The 20,785-nt window shown below is 44.1% G+C and overlaps 1 protein-coding gene across 1 annotated transcript in view; it reads left to right on the forward strand.

Annotated features, from left to right (window-relative positions):
* AR (androgen receptor) overlaps positions 1–20,785 on the forward strand; it is a 1,020,941-nt gene that overhangs the window by 839,057 nt on the left and 161,099 nt on the right. The window contains exon 4 of the mRNA XM_040406185.1: positions 16,562–16,849. Coding sequence (XP_040262119.1) covers positions 16,562–16,849 — 288 coding nt within the window. The remainder of the gene's footprint in view (positions 1–16,561; positions 16,850–20,785) is intronic.

Consider the following 20,785-nt stretch of genomic DNA (forward strand, 5'->3'; position numbering starts at 1 on the left):
CCTAGTTCTGGGTCCAGTCAGTAGCTCTGTACTGTGTAGTTCTATTGTTGCTCACAAACATCCGTGACATTATAATCCACCAAAACCGTCCTTTTTTGACATGGATCCGCTTTCTGACCTGTTTGACCGCATGCAGGGTCTTTCTTTGGAAGTAGCGGATCTCCGTCAATCTATGACCCAGCTTCAAGCATTGGGCCCTGCTCCGGCTCATGGAGTCTGTTGCGAGCCAAAGGTCTCACTTCCGGAGACGTTCTCCGGGGGCAGTGAGAATTTTGTTCGTTTCAGAGAGGCATGCAAACTCCATTTTTGCTTGTGTCCTCACTCTTCTGGTAATCAGGAGCAGAGGGTGAGGATTGTCATTTCCCTGCTCAGGGGTAATGCTCAGACTTGGGCTTTTTCGCTGCCATCAGGGGATCCCTCCCTTCGATCCGTGGAAGGATTTTTTGTGGCCCTGGGGCAGATTTATGATGACCCGGATCGTGTTGCTCTGGCCGAATCTAACCTACGTGTTTTATGCCAGAACAAACGGTCTGCGGAGCTTTATTGTTCTGAATTTCGGAGATGGGCAGCTGATTCGGGTTGGAATGATGCTGCACTCCGGAGTCAGTTCTGTCATGGTCTCTCGGAGAGATTAAAGGATGCGTTTGCTTTCCATGAGAGACCAACGTCCTTAGAGTCTGCCATGTCATTGGCGGTACGCCTTGACAGGCGTCTAAGAGAAAGAAACGAGACCTCTCTGTCCAGCCATTGTCAGTCTAGGGGCAGTGGTGCGGACTCATTCAGTGTGCAGGGGCCTCATCCTGTCTCGCTCCCCTCTGAGGAGGAGCCCATGCAGCTAGGTCGACTTGCCCCTGATAAAAGAGGATTTAGTCCTCAGAGTATGGTCTGTTTTTGTTGTGGGGGCATAGGTCATTTGGCAAATGTTTGTCCGTCTAGGAGATTCTTGAACCGTACTAAGAGCGATAATAAGAGAAAAATCTCAAAAGGTAAATCATCAAGTTCTGCTACTTTGGGCAAAGTTGATGTAGGATTTGATGCTTTTCCTCTGACCTGCAGTTCCCGTTTTCTCCTGTCTGCCAGGGTGGCGCTAGAGAGCAAAGTCATTTCTTGTGAGATTTTTGTCGATAGTGGAGCGGCCGTCAATCTTATTGACACTCAATTTGTAGCCATGCATGGTTTTCAGGTTTGCACATTAGATAAAGATATACCTGTTTTTGCTATTGACTCTGCTCCACTCTCACAGAGATCTCTAAAGGGCATTGTTCACAATATCCGGCTAGCTGTAGGTGACACTCATGTGGAGGATATATCTTGTTTTGTCCTTAACGGATTGCCGTCTCCTCTAGTTTTGGGGTTACCCTGGCTCACTAGACATAACCCCACTATTGATTGGCAAGGAAGGCAAATAAATGAGTGGAGTGATTTTTGTAGAGAGAATTGTCTCACAGCGACTTTTGCAGAGGTGTCTACTAAAACGCTGCCATCATTTCTCTCTGATTTCTCGGACGTGTTTTCCGAGAGCGGTGTTCAGGAGCTACCTCCTCACCGGGAGTTTGACTGTCCCATTAACCTCATTCCCGGCGCCAAGCTGCCAAAAGCACGCCTCTACAATCTTTCACAACCAGAAAGAATCGCTATGCGAACTTACATCTCCGAGAGTCTCGAAAAGGGGCATATTCGTCCCTCAAAGTCACCTGTGGCCGCGGGTTTTTTTTTTGTTAAAAAGAAAGATGGCTCTCTGAGACCTTGCCTAGATTTTAGGGAGCTGAACCGTATCACGATTCGCGATCCCTATCCCCTTCCTCTGATCCCGGACCTCTTCAATCAAATTGTTGGGGCCAAGGTGTTTTCCAAATTGGATTTGAGAGGCGCGTACAACCTGGTCAGGGTCAGAGAGGGGGATGAATGGAAAACGGCCTTTAATACCCCTGACGGGCATTTCGAGAATCTCGTTATGCCTTTCGGCCTGATGAATGCTCCGGCCGTCTTTCAGCATTTTGTTAATAGTATTTTCTATCATTTAATGGGGAAATTTGTATTGGTGTATCTTGATGATATTTTGATTTTTTCCCCTGATGTTCAGACCCATCAGGATCATCTTTTTCAGGTTCTGCAGATTCTGCGGGAAAATAAATTGTACGCCAAGCTGGAAAAATGTATTTTTATGGTATCGGAGATTCAATTTCTGGGTTTTCTCCTCTCTGCTTCTGGTTTTCGCATGGATCCCGAGAAGGTCCGTGCTGTACTTGAGTGGGAGCTTCCTGAGAATCAGAAGGCATTGATGCGCTTTCTGGGTTTTGCGAACTATTACAGAAAGTTCATTTTGAATTATTCCTCTGTTGTCAAACCCCTCACTGACATGACAAAAAAGGGGGCGGATTTTTCCTCTTGGTCGGAGGAGGCGCTTACAGCCTTTTCTAAGATTAAAGAGAATTTTGCGTCTGCTCCCGTCTTGGTGCATCCCGATGTTTCCTTACCTTTTATTGTTGAGGTGGATGCTTCCGAGGTGGGTGTGGGTGCGGTTTTGTCCCAGGGCCCTTCCCCTGCCAAGTGGCGACCCTGTGCCTTTTTCTCTAAAAAACTCTCCCCGGCAGAGAGAAACTATGATGTGGGAGATAGGGAGTTGTTGGCCATCAAGTTGGCTTTCGAGAAATGCCGCCATTGGTTGGAGGGGGCCAGGCACCCTATCACCGTTTTTACCGACCATAAGAATCTGGCATACTTGGAGTCGGCCAGGCGTATGAATCCGAGACAGGCCAGATTGTCTCTGTTCTTCTCCAGATTCAATTTTGTTGTTACATTCCGACCTGGGATAAAAAATGTGAAGGCTGATGCTCTCTCTCGCTGTTTTCCGGGAGGAGGAAACTCAGAGGACCCGGGTCCCATTTTGGCGGAGGGGGTAGTTGTTTCTGCTCTATATTCCGATTTGGAGGCCGAGGTCCAGGCTGCCCAGACTGAGACACCTGCCCGTTGTCCTTCTGGGAAGTTGTTCGTGCCTCCTGAGCTACGTCACAAACTCTTTAAGGAGCATCATGATACGGTTCTTGCTGGTCACCCCGGGAGTAGAGCCACGGTAGATCTCATTGCTCGGAGATTTTGGTGGCCGGCTCTTCGTAAGTCGGTGGAGGGTTTTGTGGCTGCTTGTGAGACGTGCGCTCGCGCTAAGGTCCCTCGTTCACGGCCTTCAGGTTCCCTTCTCCCGTTACCCATTCCTTCCCGTCCTTGGACACACCTGTCCATGGACTTTATCACGGATCTTCCTCGTTCCTCGGGGAAGTCGTGATCCTGGTGGTGGTGGACCGTTTTAGCAAGATGGCTCATTTCGTACCTTTCCCTGGTTTACCCAATGCTAAAACGTTGGCGCAAGCTTTTGTCGACCATATTGTTAAATTGCACGGCATTCCCTCTGATATTGTTTCCGATAGAGGCACGCAGTTTGTGTCCAGGTTCTGGAAGGCTTTCTGTTCTCGCCTGGGGGTTCGGCTGTCCTTCTCTTCTGCTTTTCATCCGCAGTCGAATGGTCAGACTGAGCGCCTCAATCAGAATCTGGAGACATATTTGCGCTGTTTTGTGGCAGAGAACCAGGAGGATTGGTGTTCATTTCTCCCTCTTGATGAGTTTGCTCTGAACAACCGTCGTCAGGAATCTTCTGATAAGTCACCATTCTTTGGTGCATATGGGTTCCATCCGCAGTTTGGGACATTCTCGGGAGGGGCTCTTTCTGGTTTACCTGAGGAGGAGAGATTTTCCTCGTCTTTGTCTACGATTTGGCAAAAGATTCAGAGTAATCTTAAAAAGATGAGTGAGAGGTATAGGCGTGTGGCTGATAAGAGACGTGTGCCTGGTCCGGACCTGAATGTGGGTGATCTGGTGTGGTTGTCTACTAGAAACATTAAGTTGAAGGTTCCCTCCTGGAAATTGGGTCCCAAGTTTATTGGGCCTTATAAAATCTTGTCAGTCATCAATCCTGTTGCCTTCCGTCTTGATCTTCCACGGGTTTGGAAGATACATAATGTATTTCACAGATCTCTCTTAAAACCATATGTCCAGCCCACGGTACCCTCCTCTTTGCCTCCTCCTCCGATTTTGGTTGATGGCAATCTGGAGTTTGAGGTTTCCAGAATTGTGGACTCTCGCATGGTCCGCGGTTCTCTTCAGTACCTCGTTCATTGGAAGGGTTATGGTCCTGAGGAGAGGATGTGGGTTCCGGTGTCGGACATTAAAGCCACTCGCCTCATCAGGGCATTTCATAGGGCTCATCCTGAGAAGGTGGGTCCTGGGTGTCCGGAGTCCACCCGTAGAGGGGGGGGGTACTGTCACTACCAGAGCTTTGGGACATTCTCACAGCTCTGTTTCTCCACCCCTGTGATGATGTCACTACTAGAGCTGGGAGGAGTTCTCACTACTCTGTTTACTTTTGGTTTCTTTCACCACAGCTGTTTTTCATGTGTTTGATTTCCCTCTCTTTATATACCCCCTCCTCCTATGATAGGATGTGGATTATAGTTCTCACTTCAGTTGTAGCTCTTGCTTTAGTTTCTTCACTTGTAGCTATCAGTTCACTGGACCTGTGTTCTGCTGCAGCTAGCACTCCGGATATTGCCAGCCTGTCCTTGGATCCGTCTTCTCTGCGGCTGCAACACCTCCAGCTAAGTGTGCAGACATTGTTGTGTTCCTGTTTATTTTCTGACTGGATCTGAGGTGGCCACGGTTCCCTCCATATACTGAGTAGGGCACTGGTGGCCGTGCCCCTTCCACTATTGTAGGGGTTACAGGGGTCATTAGTCTTAGGCACGTGGGCATGCCTCGTTCCGCCATTTGGATCCGGGCATGTGCTTTAGCAGAATAGGGAGAGCGTTGAGGGTCGGACAGGGGTCACCCTTTATCCTCCCTAGTTCTGGGTCCAGTCAGTAGCTCTGTACTGTGTAGTTCTATTGTTGCTCACAAACATCCGTGACATAAGTAGTTTGAAATCAAAATCTGTAAAAAATGGCCGGTGAAATCCGAAAGGTGCTCTTTGGAATGTGGGCCCCTTTGCCCACCTAGGCTGCAAAAAAGTGTCACACATGTGGTATCTCCGTACTCAGGAGAAGTTGGGCAATGTGTTTTGGGGTGTCATTTTACATATACCCATGCTGGGTGAGATAAATATCTTGGTCAAATGCCAACTTTGTATAAAAAAATGGGAAAAGTTGTCTTTTGCCAAGATATTTCTCTCACCCAGCATGGGTATATGTAAAATGACACCCCAAAACACATTGCCCAACTTCTCCTGAGTACAGCGATACCACATGTGTGACACTTTTTTGCAGCCTAGGTGGGCAAAGGGGCCCACATTCCAAAGAGCACCTTTCGGATTTCACCGGCCATTTTTTACAGATTTTGATTTCAAACCACTTCTCACGCATTCGGCCCCTAAAATGCCAGGGCAGTATAACTACCCCACAAGTGACCCCATTTTGGAAAGAAGTCACCCCAAGGTATTTCGTGATGGGCATAGTGAGTTCATGGAAGTTTTTATTTTTTGTCACAAGTTAGTGGAATATGAGACTTTGTAAGGAAAAATAAAATAAAAAAATCATCATTTTCCGCTAACTTGTGACAAAAAATATAAAATTCTAGGAACTCGCCATGCCCCTCACGGAATATCTTGGGGTGTCTTCTTTCCAAAATGGGGTCACTTGTAGGGTAGTTATACTGCCCTGGCATTTTCCAGGGGCCCTCATGTGTGGTAAGTAGGTAAATGACCTGTGAAATCCTAAAGGTGCTCTTTGGAATGTGGGCCCCTTTGCCCACCTAGGCTGCAAAAAAGTGTCACACATGTGGTATCTCCGTACTCAGGAGAAGTTGGGCAATGTGTTTTGGGGTGTCATTTTACATATACCCATGCTGGGTGAGATAAATATCTTGGTCAAATGCCAACTTTGTATAAAAAAATGGGAAAAGTTGTCTTTTGCCAAGATATTTCTCTCACCCAGCATGGGTATATGTAAAATGACACCCCAAAACACATTGCCCAACTTCTCCTGAGTACAGCGATACCACATGTGTGACACTTTTTTGCAGCCTAGGTGGGCAAAGGGGCCCACATTCCAAAGAGCACCTTTCGGATTTCACCGGCCATTTTTTACAGATTTTGATTTCAAACCACTTCGCACGCATTTGGGCCCCTAAAATGCCAGGGCAGTATAACTACCCCACAAGTGACCCCATTTTGGAAAGAAGACACCCCAAGGTATTTCGTGATGGGCATAGTGAGTTCATGGAAGTTTTTATTTTTTGTCACAAGTTAGTGGAATATGAGACTTTGTAAGGAAAAAAAAATAAAAAAATCATCATTTTCCGCTAACTTGTGACAAAAAATATAAAATTCTAGGAACTCGCCATGCCCCTCACGGAATACCTTGGGGTGTCTTCTTTCCAAAATGGGGTCACTTGTGGGGTAGTTATACTGCCCTGGAATTTTCCAGGGGCCCTAATGTGTGGTAAGTAGGTAAATGACCTGTGAAATCCTAAAGGTGCTCTTTGGAATGTGGGCCCCTTTGCCCACCTAGGCTGCAAAAAAGTGTCACACATGTGGTATTGCCGTACTCAGGAGAAGTTGGGCAATGTGTTTTGGGGTGTCTTTTTACATATACTCATGCTGGGTGAGAGAAATATCTCGGCAAAAGACAACTTTTCCCATTTTTTATACAAAGTTGGCATTTGACCAAGATATTTATCTCACCCAGCATGGGTATATGTAAAATGACACCCCAAAACACATTGCCCAACTTCTCCTGAGTAGAGCGATAGCACATGTGTGACACTTTTTTGCAGCCTAGATGCGCAAAGGGGCCCACATTCATTTTATGAGGGCATTTTCAGACATTTGGATCCCAGACTTCTTCTCACGCTTTAGGGCCCCTAGAATGCCAGGGCAGTATAAATACCCCACATGTGACCCCATTTTGGAAAGAAGACACCCCAAGGTATTCAATGAGGGGCATGGCGAGTTCATAGAAATTTTTTTTTTTTGGCACAAGTTAGCGGAAATTTATATTTTTTTTTTTTCTCACAAAGTCTCCCTTTCCGCTAACTTGGGACAAAAATTTCAATCTTTCATGGACTCAATATGCCCCTCACGGAATACCTTGGGGTGTCTTCTTTCCGAAATGGGGTCACATGTGGGGTATTTATACTGCCCTGGCATTCTAGGGGCCCTAAAGCGTGAGAAGAAGTCTGGAATATAAATGTCTAAAAAATTTTACGCATTTGGATTCCGTGAGGGGTATGGGGAGTTCATGCGATATTTTATTTTTTGACACAAGTTAGTGGAATATGAGACTTTGTAAGAAAAAAAAAAAAAATTTCCGCTAACTTGGGCCCAAAAAATGTCTGAATGGAGCCTTACAGGGGGGTGATCAATGACAGGGGGGTGATCAGGGAGTCTATATGGGGTGATCACCCCCCTGTAAGGCTCCATTCAGATGTCCGTATGTGTTTTGCGGATCCGATCCATGTATCAGTGGATCCGTAAAAATCATACGGACATCTGAATGCAGCCTTACAGGGGGGTGATCAATGACAGGGGGGTGATCAATGACAGGGGTGTGATCAATGACAGGGGGGTGATCAGGGAGTCTATATGGGGTGATCACCCCCCTGTAAGGCTCCATTCAGATGTCCGTATGTGTTTTGCGGATCCGATCCATGTATCAGTGGATCCGTAAAAATCATACGGACATCTGAATGCAGCCTTACAGGGGGGTGATCAATGACAGGGGGGTGATCAATGACAGGGGGGTGATCAATGACAGGGGGGTGATCAGGGAGTCTATATGGGGTGATCACCCCCTTGTAAGGCTCCATTCAGATGTCCATATGTGTTTTGCGGATCCGATCCATGTATCAGTGGATCCGTAAAAATCATACGGACATCTGAATGCAGCCTTACAGGGGGGTGATCAATGACAGGGGGGTGATCAGGAAGTCTATATGGGGTGATCACCCCCCTGTAAGGCTCCATTCAGATGTCCGTATGTGTTTTGCGGATCTGATCCATGTATCAGTGGATCCGTAAAAATCATACGGACATCTGAATGCAGCCTTACAGGGGGGTGATCAATGACAGGGGGGTGATCAGGGAGTCTATATGGGGTGATCACCCCCCTGTAAGGCTCCATTCAGATGTCCGTATGTGTTTTGCGGATCCGATCCATGTATCCGTGGATCCGTAAAAATCATACGAACATCTGAATGCAGCCTTACAGGGGGGTGATCAATGACAGGGGGGTGATCAGGGAGTCTATATGGGGTGATCAGGGGTGATCAGGGGTTCATAAGGGGTTAATAAGTGACGGGGGGTGTAGTGTAGTGTAGTGGTGTTTGGTGCTACTTTACTGAGCTACCTGTGTCCTCTGGTGGTCGATCCAAACAAAGGGGACCACCAGAGGACCAGGTAGCAGGTATATTAGACGCTGTTATCAAAACAGCGTCTAATATACCTGTTAGGGGTTAAAAAAAATCACATCTCCAGCCTGCCAACGAACGATCGCCGCTGGCAGGCTGGAGATCCACTCGCTTACCTTCCGTTCCTGTGAGCGCGCGCGCCTGTGTGCGCGCGTTCACAGGAGATCTCGCGTCTCGCTTTTAATATATTTTTCTATTCAATAGATATATTGTTATTTCTTGCAATTTAGTAGTGTTCATGATTTTAATTATTATTTTTGTGACTCTAATCTTATACCTCTATGTCCTGTATTATTCCTGCTACAAATAAACTTGTAGCAGTCTGCAGTAAAGGTACTTTTGAATGCACACTGTCGTTGCCCGGCATAAAGTGAGCACCCCGCATCACGGATATGGACCCATTCACTTGTTCTATTTTTTTACGGTGCGGACGGATCACTGACCTATTCAAGTTGAATGAGTCTCGATCGGTCCCGGCCGCCGCATGGATGTTGCCCGTGCATTGGGGACCACAAATTGCGGTTCCCAATGCACGGAAAGGCCACACAATGGTCGTCTGCATGAGGCCTTTCCAGTAACTCGTGTGTCTGATTGGTCCAATTAGCGCCGCTGGTGTCAGACTGTGCAGGTACACAACCCCAACTAGTAACACCCATCTGTACCATTACTGTAAGCTGCTTGCAATTCATTCATAAACTTCTAGTAGAAATAACAAAGGAATGGCACAACATAATAAGGTCATTTATCAAACTAGTGTAAAGTAGAACTGGCTTAGTTGCCTATAGCAACCAGTTAGATTCCACCTTTCATTGTTGGCAGCTTCTTTGGAAAATGAAAGGTGGAATCTGATTGGTTGTTATGGGCAACTGAGCCAGTTCTACTTTACACCAGTTTGATAAATGACCCAAAATATTCCAGAATTGTTATTACAAGGAGAATGCAAGAGGTGACCGATCCTGACGTAAATAGGGGAAGTAATTTTATAGTAAGACTTCATATAAGACTTCATATAAGTGACAGGGTGTTTATTATGTAACTAATAGTTTGTAGGGTAAAAATGAACATCCCATATGTTTTTACTAGTGCTGTTGAGATGTCCATGACATTCAATGGCACCAGTAGACAATTCTTTGTTTCTTAATCTAAAGAAGATATGAATCTAGAAATGTGAAGTGTGGGCTTATGTAACAATTCTTAAGCGTACTCCTCTATCAGAAGTTCTCAAGCTTCATTGAAGTGAATGATATATTAGAAGGATTATCGTGCTTCCAGTCAGAACACTTGCAAGTGAAACTGTATTTGAGAGTAAGAAACCTTAATATTTATGTAGCTTCGATAACACCAGAGCTTCTGTTTTGGATGGTGTGTGCTGAGTAAACTGACTCCACAAACTGTTCCTGATGAATGGACACATCCTTTTAAAGGAATATTTTCTCATGTTATGATGAATAGCTTCCTAGTTATGTCAGTTTTCTCATGCACAATTCTTTTAGAGCACGTTTTCTCACCCTTTCTACTTAGTCAAAGAAATTTAAACAAAGTCTCAGCAAAGCTATGGTGCATCACATTAAGAAGGTGTACTCTGCTGGTAGCATATTACTCTGTCACGTTGCCACTAGGGTTAACTCATGCATAATACAATCACAAATAATGAAATGCAATAGATATGAAAAGCAACACAAAAAACAGGTAATGTGGATGTTCACAGTCACATCTGAAACCCCGCCCATGTGCAGGGACCAACAGCCGCATGATCTTAAAGGGGTTGTCCAGTATTAAAATACTGATAGCCTATCCTCAGGGTAGGCTATCAATATCAGATCAGAAGGGGTCGGAGGCCCCGCACCCCCGCCAATAAGCTGTTACCCTTGCAGCTCTGGCGCTGGACATCGATGCCAGAACTACACAACTCTATCCATTGCGTAGTTGACGGAGCTGGTAACTGCACTGCTCCTCCCATCCCAATACACAATGGACAGAGATGTTTACTTTTCTAAATATCTGACAATTACACAGAAGGCATATAGAGCAACACCTGGAATAACCAAAAGACAAGGGGGATGGTATAAAAAAAACTTACCTTGGGGCTTTGTTCTCAGTGCACAGCCACCCAACGTATCAGAAATAAGGGTACTGAAATCTGCTGTGTCAATCTCTCACCAGACAAAATCCGATTGAAGAGTATCAATATAAATGAAGAAAAGAGACTTCTCGTGGGCGCTGCTTGCCGAAGAAACTTTCAACTGTGTACTCTTGGTATCGTGATGCTTGAGGAAGGGGCTGGTCCAGCCCTGAAATGCATTGTCATTTTACACAAATAAACGAATATACCAAGACTACGCATTTCAAAGCTTCTTCAGCAAGCAGCACTCACAAAAAGTCTCCTTTTTCTTAATTTCCATTGAGAGATGTGTAACTGACAGATATGTGTGTAGTACCGACTTCTAATGCTAGACCTACAAGGTTATAGCTGATAGGTGGGGATGTTTGATGTCTGACCACACCATTCTGATATTGATGCCTCTACTGAAGATGAAGCATGAATATTAAAATCCTGGACAACCCCTTTAAAGGTAATACTTTTGTTTTACTAGCAAACTCATGCACACAATCTATTACTGCCCTTAATACCCCCAATACAGATCTCAATTAGTACTCCCAAGACAATTATTAATTACTTATTAATGCCATCATTTAATGTCCAAATAATGCTGCCAGTGCTCATTACAATTAGTGTGGCTACAGTAACACACTGCATACACTACAGGCACACACCATGCTCATCTACACACAGTCACACACTGCATACACTACAGGCACACACCATGCTCATCTACACACAGTCACACACTGCATACACTACAGGCACACACCATGCTCATCTACACACAGTCACACACTGCATACACTACAGGCACACACCATGCTCATCTACACACAGTCACACACTGCATACACTACAGGCACACACCATGCTCATCTACACACAGTCACACACTGCATACACTACAGGCACACACCATGCTCATCTACACACAGTCACACACTGCATACACTACAGGCACACACCATGCTCATCTACACACAGTCACACACTGCATACACTACAGGCACACACCATGCTCATCTACACACAGTCACACACTGCATACACTACAGGCACACACCATGCTCATCTACACACAGTCACACACTGCATACACTACAGGCACACACCATGCTCATCTACACACAGTCACACACTGCATACACTACAGGCACACACCATGCTCATCTACACACAGTCACACACTGCATACACTACAGGCACACACCATGCTCATCTACACACAGTCACACACTGCATACACTACAGGCACACACCATGCTCATCTACACACAGTCACACACTGCATACACTACAGGCACACACCATGCTCATCTACACACAGTCACACACTGCATACACTACAGGCACACACCATGCTCATCTACACACAGTCACACACTGCATACACTACAGGCACACACCATGCTCATCTACACACAGTCACACACTGCATACACTACAGGCACACACCATGCTCATCTACACACAGTCACACACTGCATACACTACAGGCACACACCATGCTCATCTACACACAGTCACACACTGCATACACTACAGGCACACACCATGCTCATCTACACACAGTCACACACTGCATACACTACAGGCACACACCATGCTCATCTACACACAGTCACACACTGCATACACTACAGGCACACACCATGCTCATCTACACACAGTCACACACTGCATACACTACAGGCACACACCATGCTCATCTACACACAGTCACACACTGCATACACTACAGGCACACACCATGCTCATCTACACACAGTCACAGCACATACTCTACACAGCTGTAGATGCTCCAGGCAGAAAGGGGGAGATTTATCATCTCCCTTGCGCCAGAAAAGTGGCTTTAAAAAGTTGCAAGCTGTGTGTTATTTTTACACCACCAACACCACTTCCAAAATGAAGCATGGCAAGGGTAGGAAAGGTGCGTGGCCAAAAACAGAGACAAATTTATCTTCATTCACGCCAGTGTTCTGGTGCATATGAAGCCAGAAGTCTCCGGGGCCCAAAAACCCTTGTGCGGCATAAGAAGACACTAGTATTATAGAAAGTGCATGCTGGTGAACTTACACCTCTGGCTGGAGGGAAAGGGTTAGATCAAGAATTTGGCACGGCGGGGAGGGGTTGCCATTTTTATTTTTGCCTCAGGCACCACAAAAGCTATGGGTTTCCCTGTTCACTGGCCACAAAGCACTTAGAGAAGAGGGACCTAAACCAGGGCCCAGGAGCCTTTATCTACGCCCCTGTATACAATCTACTATACGATCTATATAATCTATATATACACTCTACACATGGAGGCTCATTCATATATTACGGTCAAGACAAATTAATTTAGTATGGTCTATAGAAAGTATGGCGAAGGGAAATATAGTGCTCACTGAATCACAAAGTCGATAGCAGTATGGTGAAGGCAGGGGAAAATTCTAAGCAATGAGCTGCACATTTGCCATGAGGAGGTATGGTGTTGTTGGGAAGGGGGGGGGGGGGTGCTGGCATCTTGATTCTTGAATGAATCGGTGACAGTGTATTTTTGAACTGGTGCTTTTGGAACAGCTGACTTGCAGCTTCCTCCCCTGCACTTTATGTCAAACTAAGTCAGTTGTTGTCCTGGAATACTGCCATTTTTTGCCATTATTCCTCTCTATTATATATGGTACGCACTTTTTATACTGTACACGGTGCGATGATAATGAGTCTGAACATGGTCTCTTAACATAACATCGCGGTGTGGTGGGGTGTAATCCACCTGTCTACAGCGCAATGTAGTTATCTGCCGTCCATTTGAATTAAGAGGGGTTAACTGTGTGTTGTCGTATTCTATGTCTCTTATGTCATGTCCAGTTCCCAGCCACTGACCTGGTACTTTTTACCCTGACCTATATTTAACAAGTTTCTATGCATTCTGACCATCTGCCCATTTTTAGACGAGTCTGTGGGCTGGTATGTGTATCCGCATTTGGGCTGCTTTCGCACTGGCGTTCGGGGTTCTGCTTGTGAGTTTTGCTTTTGGGGCTGTCGCGGGCGGCCCCGAGCGGATCCGTGGACCCCCGGTTTTTTTTCTGGGTGGATACGGATCCGCTCGGAGTGCAGCGGTTTGGCTCCGCCTGGTCTCCATTCCGCTCGGCAGGCGGACGCCCGGGCGCAATTTCTAGCGTTCGGGTGTACGCCTGGTTGCGCGGAGCCAGACGGATCCGTCCGGGCCTGCAGTGTGGGTCGGTGGGCGCGGATCCGTTTGAAGTTGACACAATGTGGCACGATTTCGAGCGGGTCCGTCTCCCGCTGGCTTTTCGGTGTGGGGTCTGGACGGGTCCGTCTGGTTAATTTGCACACTTGGAACTCCTCTGAACCATGGTGCAGACGGATCTGTCTTTGAGCGGATCCCTATGTCTGCATTGTGGGAGCGGATCCGTCTGTGCATCCACTAGACTGATCCGCTCTGAGCGCGGGCGTGGGAGCAGCCTCAAATGTGCCGCCGCGGTCATGTGGCGCATCGCGTGACCGCTCCGTCACTAAGGCTTGCCTGCGTTGCTGGGGTGGGGCGTCCACCACTGCTTGTGGTGCTGCAGTGGGGGCGTTGCCTCAGCGACGCTCGTGACATTGCGGTCGCGTGCTGTCATGTGATCACCGCATAACTAGTCCTCCGCCCCTTGGAGTCTGAGGCCTCATGTTCTGTTGATGCTGCTGTCATTCAGATGTTTGGCCGCACCTACTGCACTGCCCTCGGCTCCTCCTCCGTATGACTACATGGGCTACTGATTGGTTTTCCTGGGATGGTCAGAGTGTGTCGTATGATGCACTTCTGACACTGCGGTCATGTGCTTGCTCACATGCTCGCTCTGTCATCTTAGTCCTGCCTCCATTAGGTGCTTTTGGTTCTATTGATTGGCCCTTAGGTACTGGGGCTCCAATTCCATTGGTGCTGATGTCATTCAGGTCCTGCAATTTTAATTTTCCTCTACACACCTGTGTGGGCACTATATAGGGGAGATGTTTTTATGTGTTTCCGTATCCCCGGAAGAAGCCAGATCTACTGGCGAAACGGCGTTGGGTCAGGAGTCGGCCGAGAGATCTTTGCACCAGTCAGGGTATGTTTATACTTTGTCCTTTTCATTCCAACCTCAATCTCCACAATTGCCTCCTTTGCACTTTGTTTGGGGCGTTGCTGCTATGAGGTTTTGAGATATGCTTTTTCAGCTAGCATTCTTTTTTCCCTGTTATTTCGTGCACTGATCTCCCGGCCTCTCCTTGGGTCCTGCTACTCATCTGTGTGTCCCGCCTTGTGCTGCCTGTTTTATTATATATGTATGTATTGTTTATATGTTTATATATACTTACAATAAAGTTTTTTGGATCTTCATACATATGTAAGTTAGTTTTATTCATTTTTTTGGTGATTATCATGACTCCTTGGGGGTCCGATGTTTTTGATATTATTTTGTCCGGTTAATATTGGTTGACCCTGTCTATATAGAAAAGAGGAAGTAGTACAGACTGATTAGTGCTCTTCATCGGCACATTCTCAGTCTTCCCTGCAGAGTAGTACTGTCGTCCTGCTCGGCCAAGTAAACCAGCCAGTTTAGTCCATAAAGACATACAGGCATACCTCCTTGATGTGTTCCCCCTACATCAAACAACTTTCCTGTTCCTGCAGTTCCTGACTAGGCCCCCTCCCTACACTAAGAGCAAGGTGCTCATTGGTTGAAGCACACATCTGTCACAAGTTACAAGCTATTCCTGTGTACTTTTCTATAATTAGGTGATCTCTTCACTGTATAAATGGCTGCCTGGACATAGAGCAACTGCAAGAAACAAGTTTTTTTTATTACATTTCACCCCCTTATATTTGAAGTTGAATGTGCCCCCTTAAATTTGAAGTGAAATTTTGCCCTAGGAAAGTTCCTACTTTTGCCAGTTCTTCATCCTAGCCTTACATTAAACTTTTCAAAATGCATCAAATAGGCCCTGGCTCTACAGAATATAGGAAAATGGTTTGAGTAAAATTAAATCAAAGTAAAATAGGCTTGTGCTGTGCTTTACCATGTGAATGGAGAAGTGCATGCAGCAGACCATTTTCTGCAGTCTCTTCTCTGCCTGAATCAATGTTCAAATAAGCCACTATGTTGGTTACCACCAATCTATGGAATACTCCACTATGAATCCTGGACTCTCTTGAAATTTGGTACACAAGTACCCCTTTTCAAATGCTGGGCAGAGAGTAAAACAGTGGCATGTGGAACAGCCCATAAAAAGAGAAATACTTCTGAAAAACCATTCTATCTGAGCCAGTCTCAGCAGGTTGGTCAGAGCTAGTAGCTACGCAAAGAAAGGGTCCTTTCTTAAATTGTAAGGACAAAAAAATACATTTTAGTGCTTACATTAATGAATAATGATAGCAGCTCCTTGTCGTAGTGTGTGGCATATTATATTTTATGCCAACCCTATGTATACCGTCATGTAAGAAAATTAGAAATTTATGGGGAATTTGATCTCTTAGATCAAATGCTCAAACTGTACATTGCCATGAACATGTCCAAAAAAAGAAATTAATATACCTTATCCAAATAGACCTGCTTCAAATACCAGGAAAAGCTTTGCAAGAAAATCTTCTCTTTGGAAGCAAGGCCGAGCTATGGGAAGTTCTGTCTCTTCAAGTGATGACCACAGGATAGTTCCAGGATAGCAATTGCATAGTGAAGTCCTAGCTACAGCAAAAAACACCGTCCCCTACAAAAGGTGTCTTGTCATCACCAAAAATGGATGTGAAGACACAATATACCAGTGTGGCACATGACCATGTAAGTTCTGTGACCAAGTATTAGCCTATACAAGCCCGTGTTCCTCATGAATAATTTTAGGTGCATCAGATTTTGCATACCACTGTCATAATGTAGTATTTGCTGTCCTATCATTTATTCTACTTCAGTGTATAAAGCAAATATTGTTTAAAGGTAGGTTATAATTATAAAAAAAAATAATCTTCTTCTTTGTCCTTTGCAGCACGTAAGCTGAAGAAATTAGGGAACCTCAAAGCTCAGGAGGAGTTGGAGGGATCCCCTGGACAAGGAGAAGGCAGAGAAATTACACCTAACATGTCCCTCACACAGCTTGAAGGGTATAGCTGTCAACCCATCTTCCTCAATGTGCTGGAGGCCATAGAGCCTGTTGTGGTGTGTGCCGGACATGACAACAATCAGCCGGACAGCTTTGCTGTGCTCCTTAGCAGCCTGAATGAACTGGGTGAAAGGCAACTAGTACATGTGGTGAAGTGGGCAAAGGCGTTGCCAGGTAAGCTTTTGTTTCTTTTTGTGATGTGAAATTCAGCTGAGCCAATGTCCTTTGAAGCCTAAACACAGAATTGCAAAATATGCACCTTATTTTTGTTTATTGTGTCCTGTAGCAGTGGAGCTGCTAGAGTGGTATATTGAAATTATAAAATGGTGTATCACCCAGAGAAAGCTGAATGATGGCAAGAAGGTCTTGGTAAATAGGGTTTCCCTCTCTGTGCATCAGCTAGACTGATAATGATGTGTAATTAGCAGCTAGTTAAGGAGCTCAGTGAAATTTGGGCTGAACTATTTCGGCAGGGCTCCCAGTCTGGGGAAGAAGCAGGCTGCACCAAGGCCTGTGGGAGCCAGGACCCTCCGATCACATGTGTGGTATGCACTGTAATTTGTATTATTGAGTAGACCCAAGTCTTGCTAGTGAGGGAAACTAGTGGCCAGGCGACCTAGGATTTTGTTTGCTGCCATGTTTGAAAGTACACTGACTGCTGTGAAAGCAATAATCAAACTGGTTGCAGCCAGTTTGCAGTTTGCACCCAAATCTTGGTGTTGTAGTGGTTTCTTGAAGTGTTCCAACTCTCTAAGCTGAGAAGACAGTGATCCCAGAGAGCTGAGTGACCCCAAGTTGTTACAGTCCATTTAACCACTTCCAGACTAGGCCCCCCCCCCCCCCCCCCCACTTCCCATCCTGACCAGGCCTAATTTTGGAAATCTGACCTTTCAAATTATGTGGTAATAAGCTATTATAAGGCTTAGAATTTTAGTAGCAATTTTAACCCCTTAAGGACTCAGCCCTATTTCACCTTAAGGACTTGGCCATTTTTTGCAAATCTGACCAGTGTCACTTTAAGTGCTGATAACTTTAAAACGCTTTGACTTATCTAGGCCATTCTGAGATTGTTTGTTTTTTTTTGTCACATATTGTACTTCATGACACTGGTAAAATGAAGTAAAAAAAAATCATTTTTATTTATAAAAAAAATACCAAATTTACCAAAAATTTGTAAAAAATTGCAATTTTCCAAGTTTTGATTTCTCTACTTTTATAATACATAGTAATACCTCCAAAAATAGTTATTACTTTACATTCCCCATATGTCTAATTCATGTTTGGATCATTTTGGGAATGATATTTTATTTTTTTGGGATGTTACAAGGCTTAGAAGTTTAGAAGCAAATCTTGAATTTTTTCTGAAATTTTCAAAAACCCCATTTTTAGGGACCAGTTCAGGTCTGAAGTCACTTTGCGAGGCTTCCATAATAGAAACCACCCAAAAATGACCCCATTCTAGAAACTACACCCCTCAAGGTATTCAAAACTGATTTTACAAACTTTGATAACCCTTTAGGTGTTCCACAAGAATTAATGGAAAATAGAGATACAATTTAAAAATTTCCCTTTTTTGGCAGATTTTCCATTTTTATATTTTTTTTTCCAGTTACAAAGCAAGGGTTAACAGCCAAACCAAACTCAATATTTATGACCCTGATTCTGTAGTTTACAGAAACACCCCATATGTGGTCGTAAACTACTGTACGGGCACACGGCAGGGCGCAGAAGGAAAGTAATGCCATACGGTTTTTGGAAGGCAGATTTTGCTGGACTGGTTTTTTTGACACCATGTCCCATTTGAAGCCCCCCTGATGCACCCCTAGAGTAGAAACTCCATAAAAGTGACCCCATCTAAGAAACTACACCGCTCAAGGCATTCAAAACAGATTTTAAAAGCTTTATTTACCCTTTAGGTGTTCCACAAGAATTAATGGAAAATAGATATGCAATTTCAAAATTTCACTTTTTTGGCAGATTTTCCATTTTAATATTTTTTCTTTACTTTTACAAAGCAAAGATTAACAGCCAAAGAAAACTCAATATTTATGGCCCTGATTCTGTAGTTTACAGAAACACCCCATATGTGGTTGTAAACTACTGTACGGGCACACGGAAAGGAAAGGAATGCCATACGGCAGAAGGAAAGGAATGCCATACGGTTTTTGGAAGGCAGATTTTGCTGGACTGGTTTTTTTTACACCATGTCCCATTTGAAGCCCCTGATGCAACCCTAGAGTAGAAACTCCATAAAAGTGACCCCATCTAAGAAACTACACCACTCAAGGTATTCAAAACAGATTTTACAAACGTCGTTAACCCTTTAGGTATTCCACAAGAGTTATTGGCAAATGGAGATGAAATTTCAGAATTTAAATTTTTTGGCAAATTTTCCATTTTAATCCATTTTTCCCAGTAACAAAGCAAGGGTTAACAGCCAAACAAAACTCAATATTTATGTCTCTTATTCTGTAGTTTACAGAAACACCCTATATGTGGTCATAAACAGCTGTACGGGCACACGGCAGGGCGCAGAAGGAAAAGAATGCCATACGGTTTTTAGAAGGCAGATTTTGGACTGTTTTTTTTTTGCACCATGTCCCATTTTAAGCCCCCCTGATGCACCCCGAGAGTAGAAACTCCAAAAAAGTAGGCCCATTTTAGAAACTACAGGATAGGGTGGCAGTATTGTTGGTACTAGTTTAGGGTACATATGATTTTTGGTTGTTCTATATTACACTTTGTGTGAGGCAAGATAACAAGAAATAGCTGTTTTGGCACCGTTTTTATTTTTTGTTATTTACAACATTCATATGACAGGTTAGATCATGTGATATTTTTATAGACCAGGTTGTCACGGATACGGCAATACCTAATATGTATACTTTTTTTTTATTTATGTAAGTTTTACACAATGATTTCTTTTTTGAACCAAAAAAAATCATTTTTAGTGTTTCCATAGTCTGAGAGCCATAATTTTTTCAGTTTTTGGGCGATTACCTTGGGTAGGGTAAGATTTTTGCAGGATGAGATGACGGTTTTATTGGCACTATTTTGGGGTGCGTGTGACTTATTGATCGCTTGCTATTACACTTTTTGTGATGTAAGGTGACAAAAAATGGTTTATTTAGCACAGTTTTTATTTGAAATTTTTTACGGTGTTCATCTGAGGGGTTAGGTCATGTGATATTTTTATAGTGCCGGTCGATACGGACGCGGCGATACCTAATATGTATACTTTTTTTTTATTTATGTAAGTTTTACACAATAATATCATTTTTGAAACAAAAAAAAAATCATGTTTTAGTGTCTCCATATTCGGAGAGCAATAGTTTTTTCAGTTTTTGGGCGTTATCTTAGGTAGGGTCTCATTTTTTGCGGGATGAGATGGCTGTTTGATTGGCACTATTTTGGGGTGGATATGTCTATTTGATTGCTTGCTATTACACTTTTTGTGATGTAAGGTGACAAAAAATGGTTTATTTAGCATTTTATTTTTTATTTTTTTACGGTGTTCATCTGAGGGGTTAGGTCATGTGATATTTTTATAGAGTCGGGCGATACAAACACGGCGATACCAAATGTGTGCTTTTTTTTATTTATGTACGTTTTACACAAACAGCTTTTTTTAAAACAAAAAAAATGATGTCTCCATATTCTGAGCCATAGTTTTTTTATTTTTTGGGCGATTGTCTCAGGTAGGGGCTCATTTTTTGCGGTATAAGGTGATGGTTAGATTGGTACCATTTTGGTGGGCAAACGTCTTTTTGATCGCCTGCTGTTGTACTTTTTGTGATGTAAGGTGACAAAAATGGTTTATTTAGCACAGTTTTAATTTTTTAATTTTTACAGTGTTCATCTGAGGGGTTAGGTCATGTGATCTATTTATAGAGCCGGTCAATACGGACTCGGCGATACCTAATATGTATACTCCTTCCCCCCCCCCCCCTATTTTTTACTTTATTTGGGGAAAATGCCGTTTTTGTTTATTTTTACTTGAAACTTTTAATTTTTGGGGGGGAAAACTTTATTTTTTCAACTTTTTTTTTCACTTTATTTTTTGTCCCACTTTGGGACTTGAACTTTTGGGGGTATATTCCTTTACAATGC

This window comes from Bufo bufo, chromosome 8 (assembly GCF_905171765.1).
Source record: "Bufo bufo chromosome 8, aBufBuf1.1, whole genome shotgun sequence".
NCBI lineage: Eukaryota > Metazoa > Chordata > Amphibia > Anura > Bufonidae > Bufo > Bufo bufo.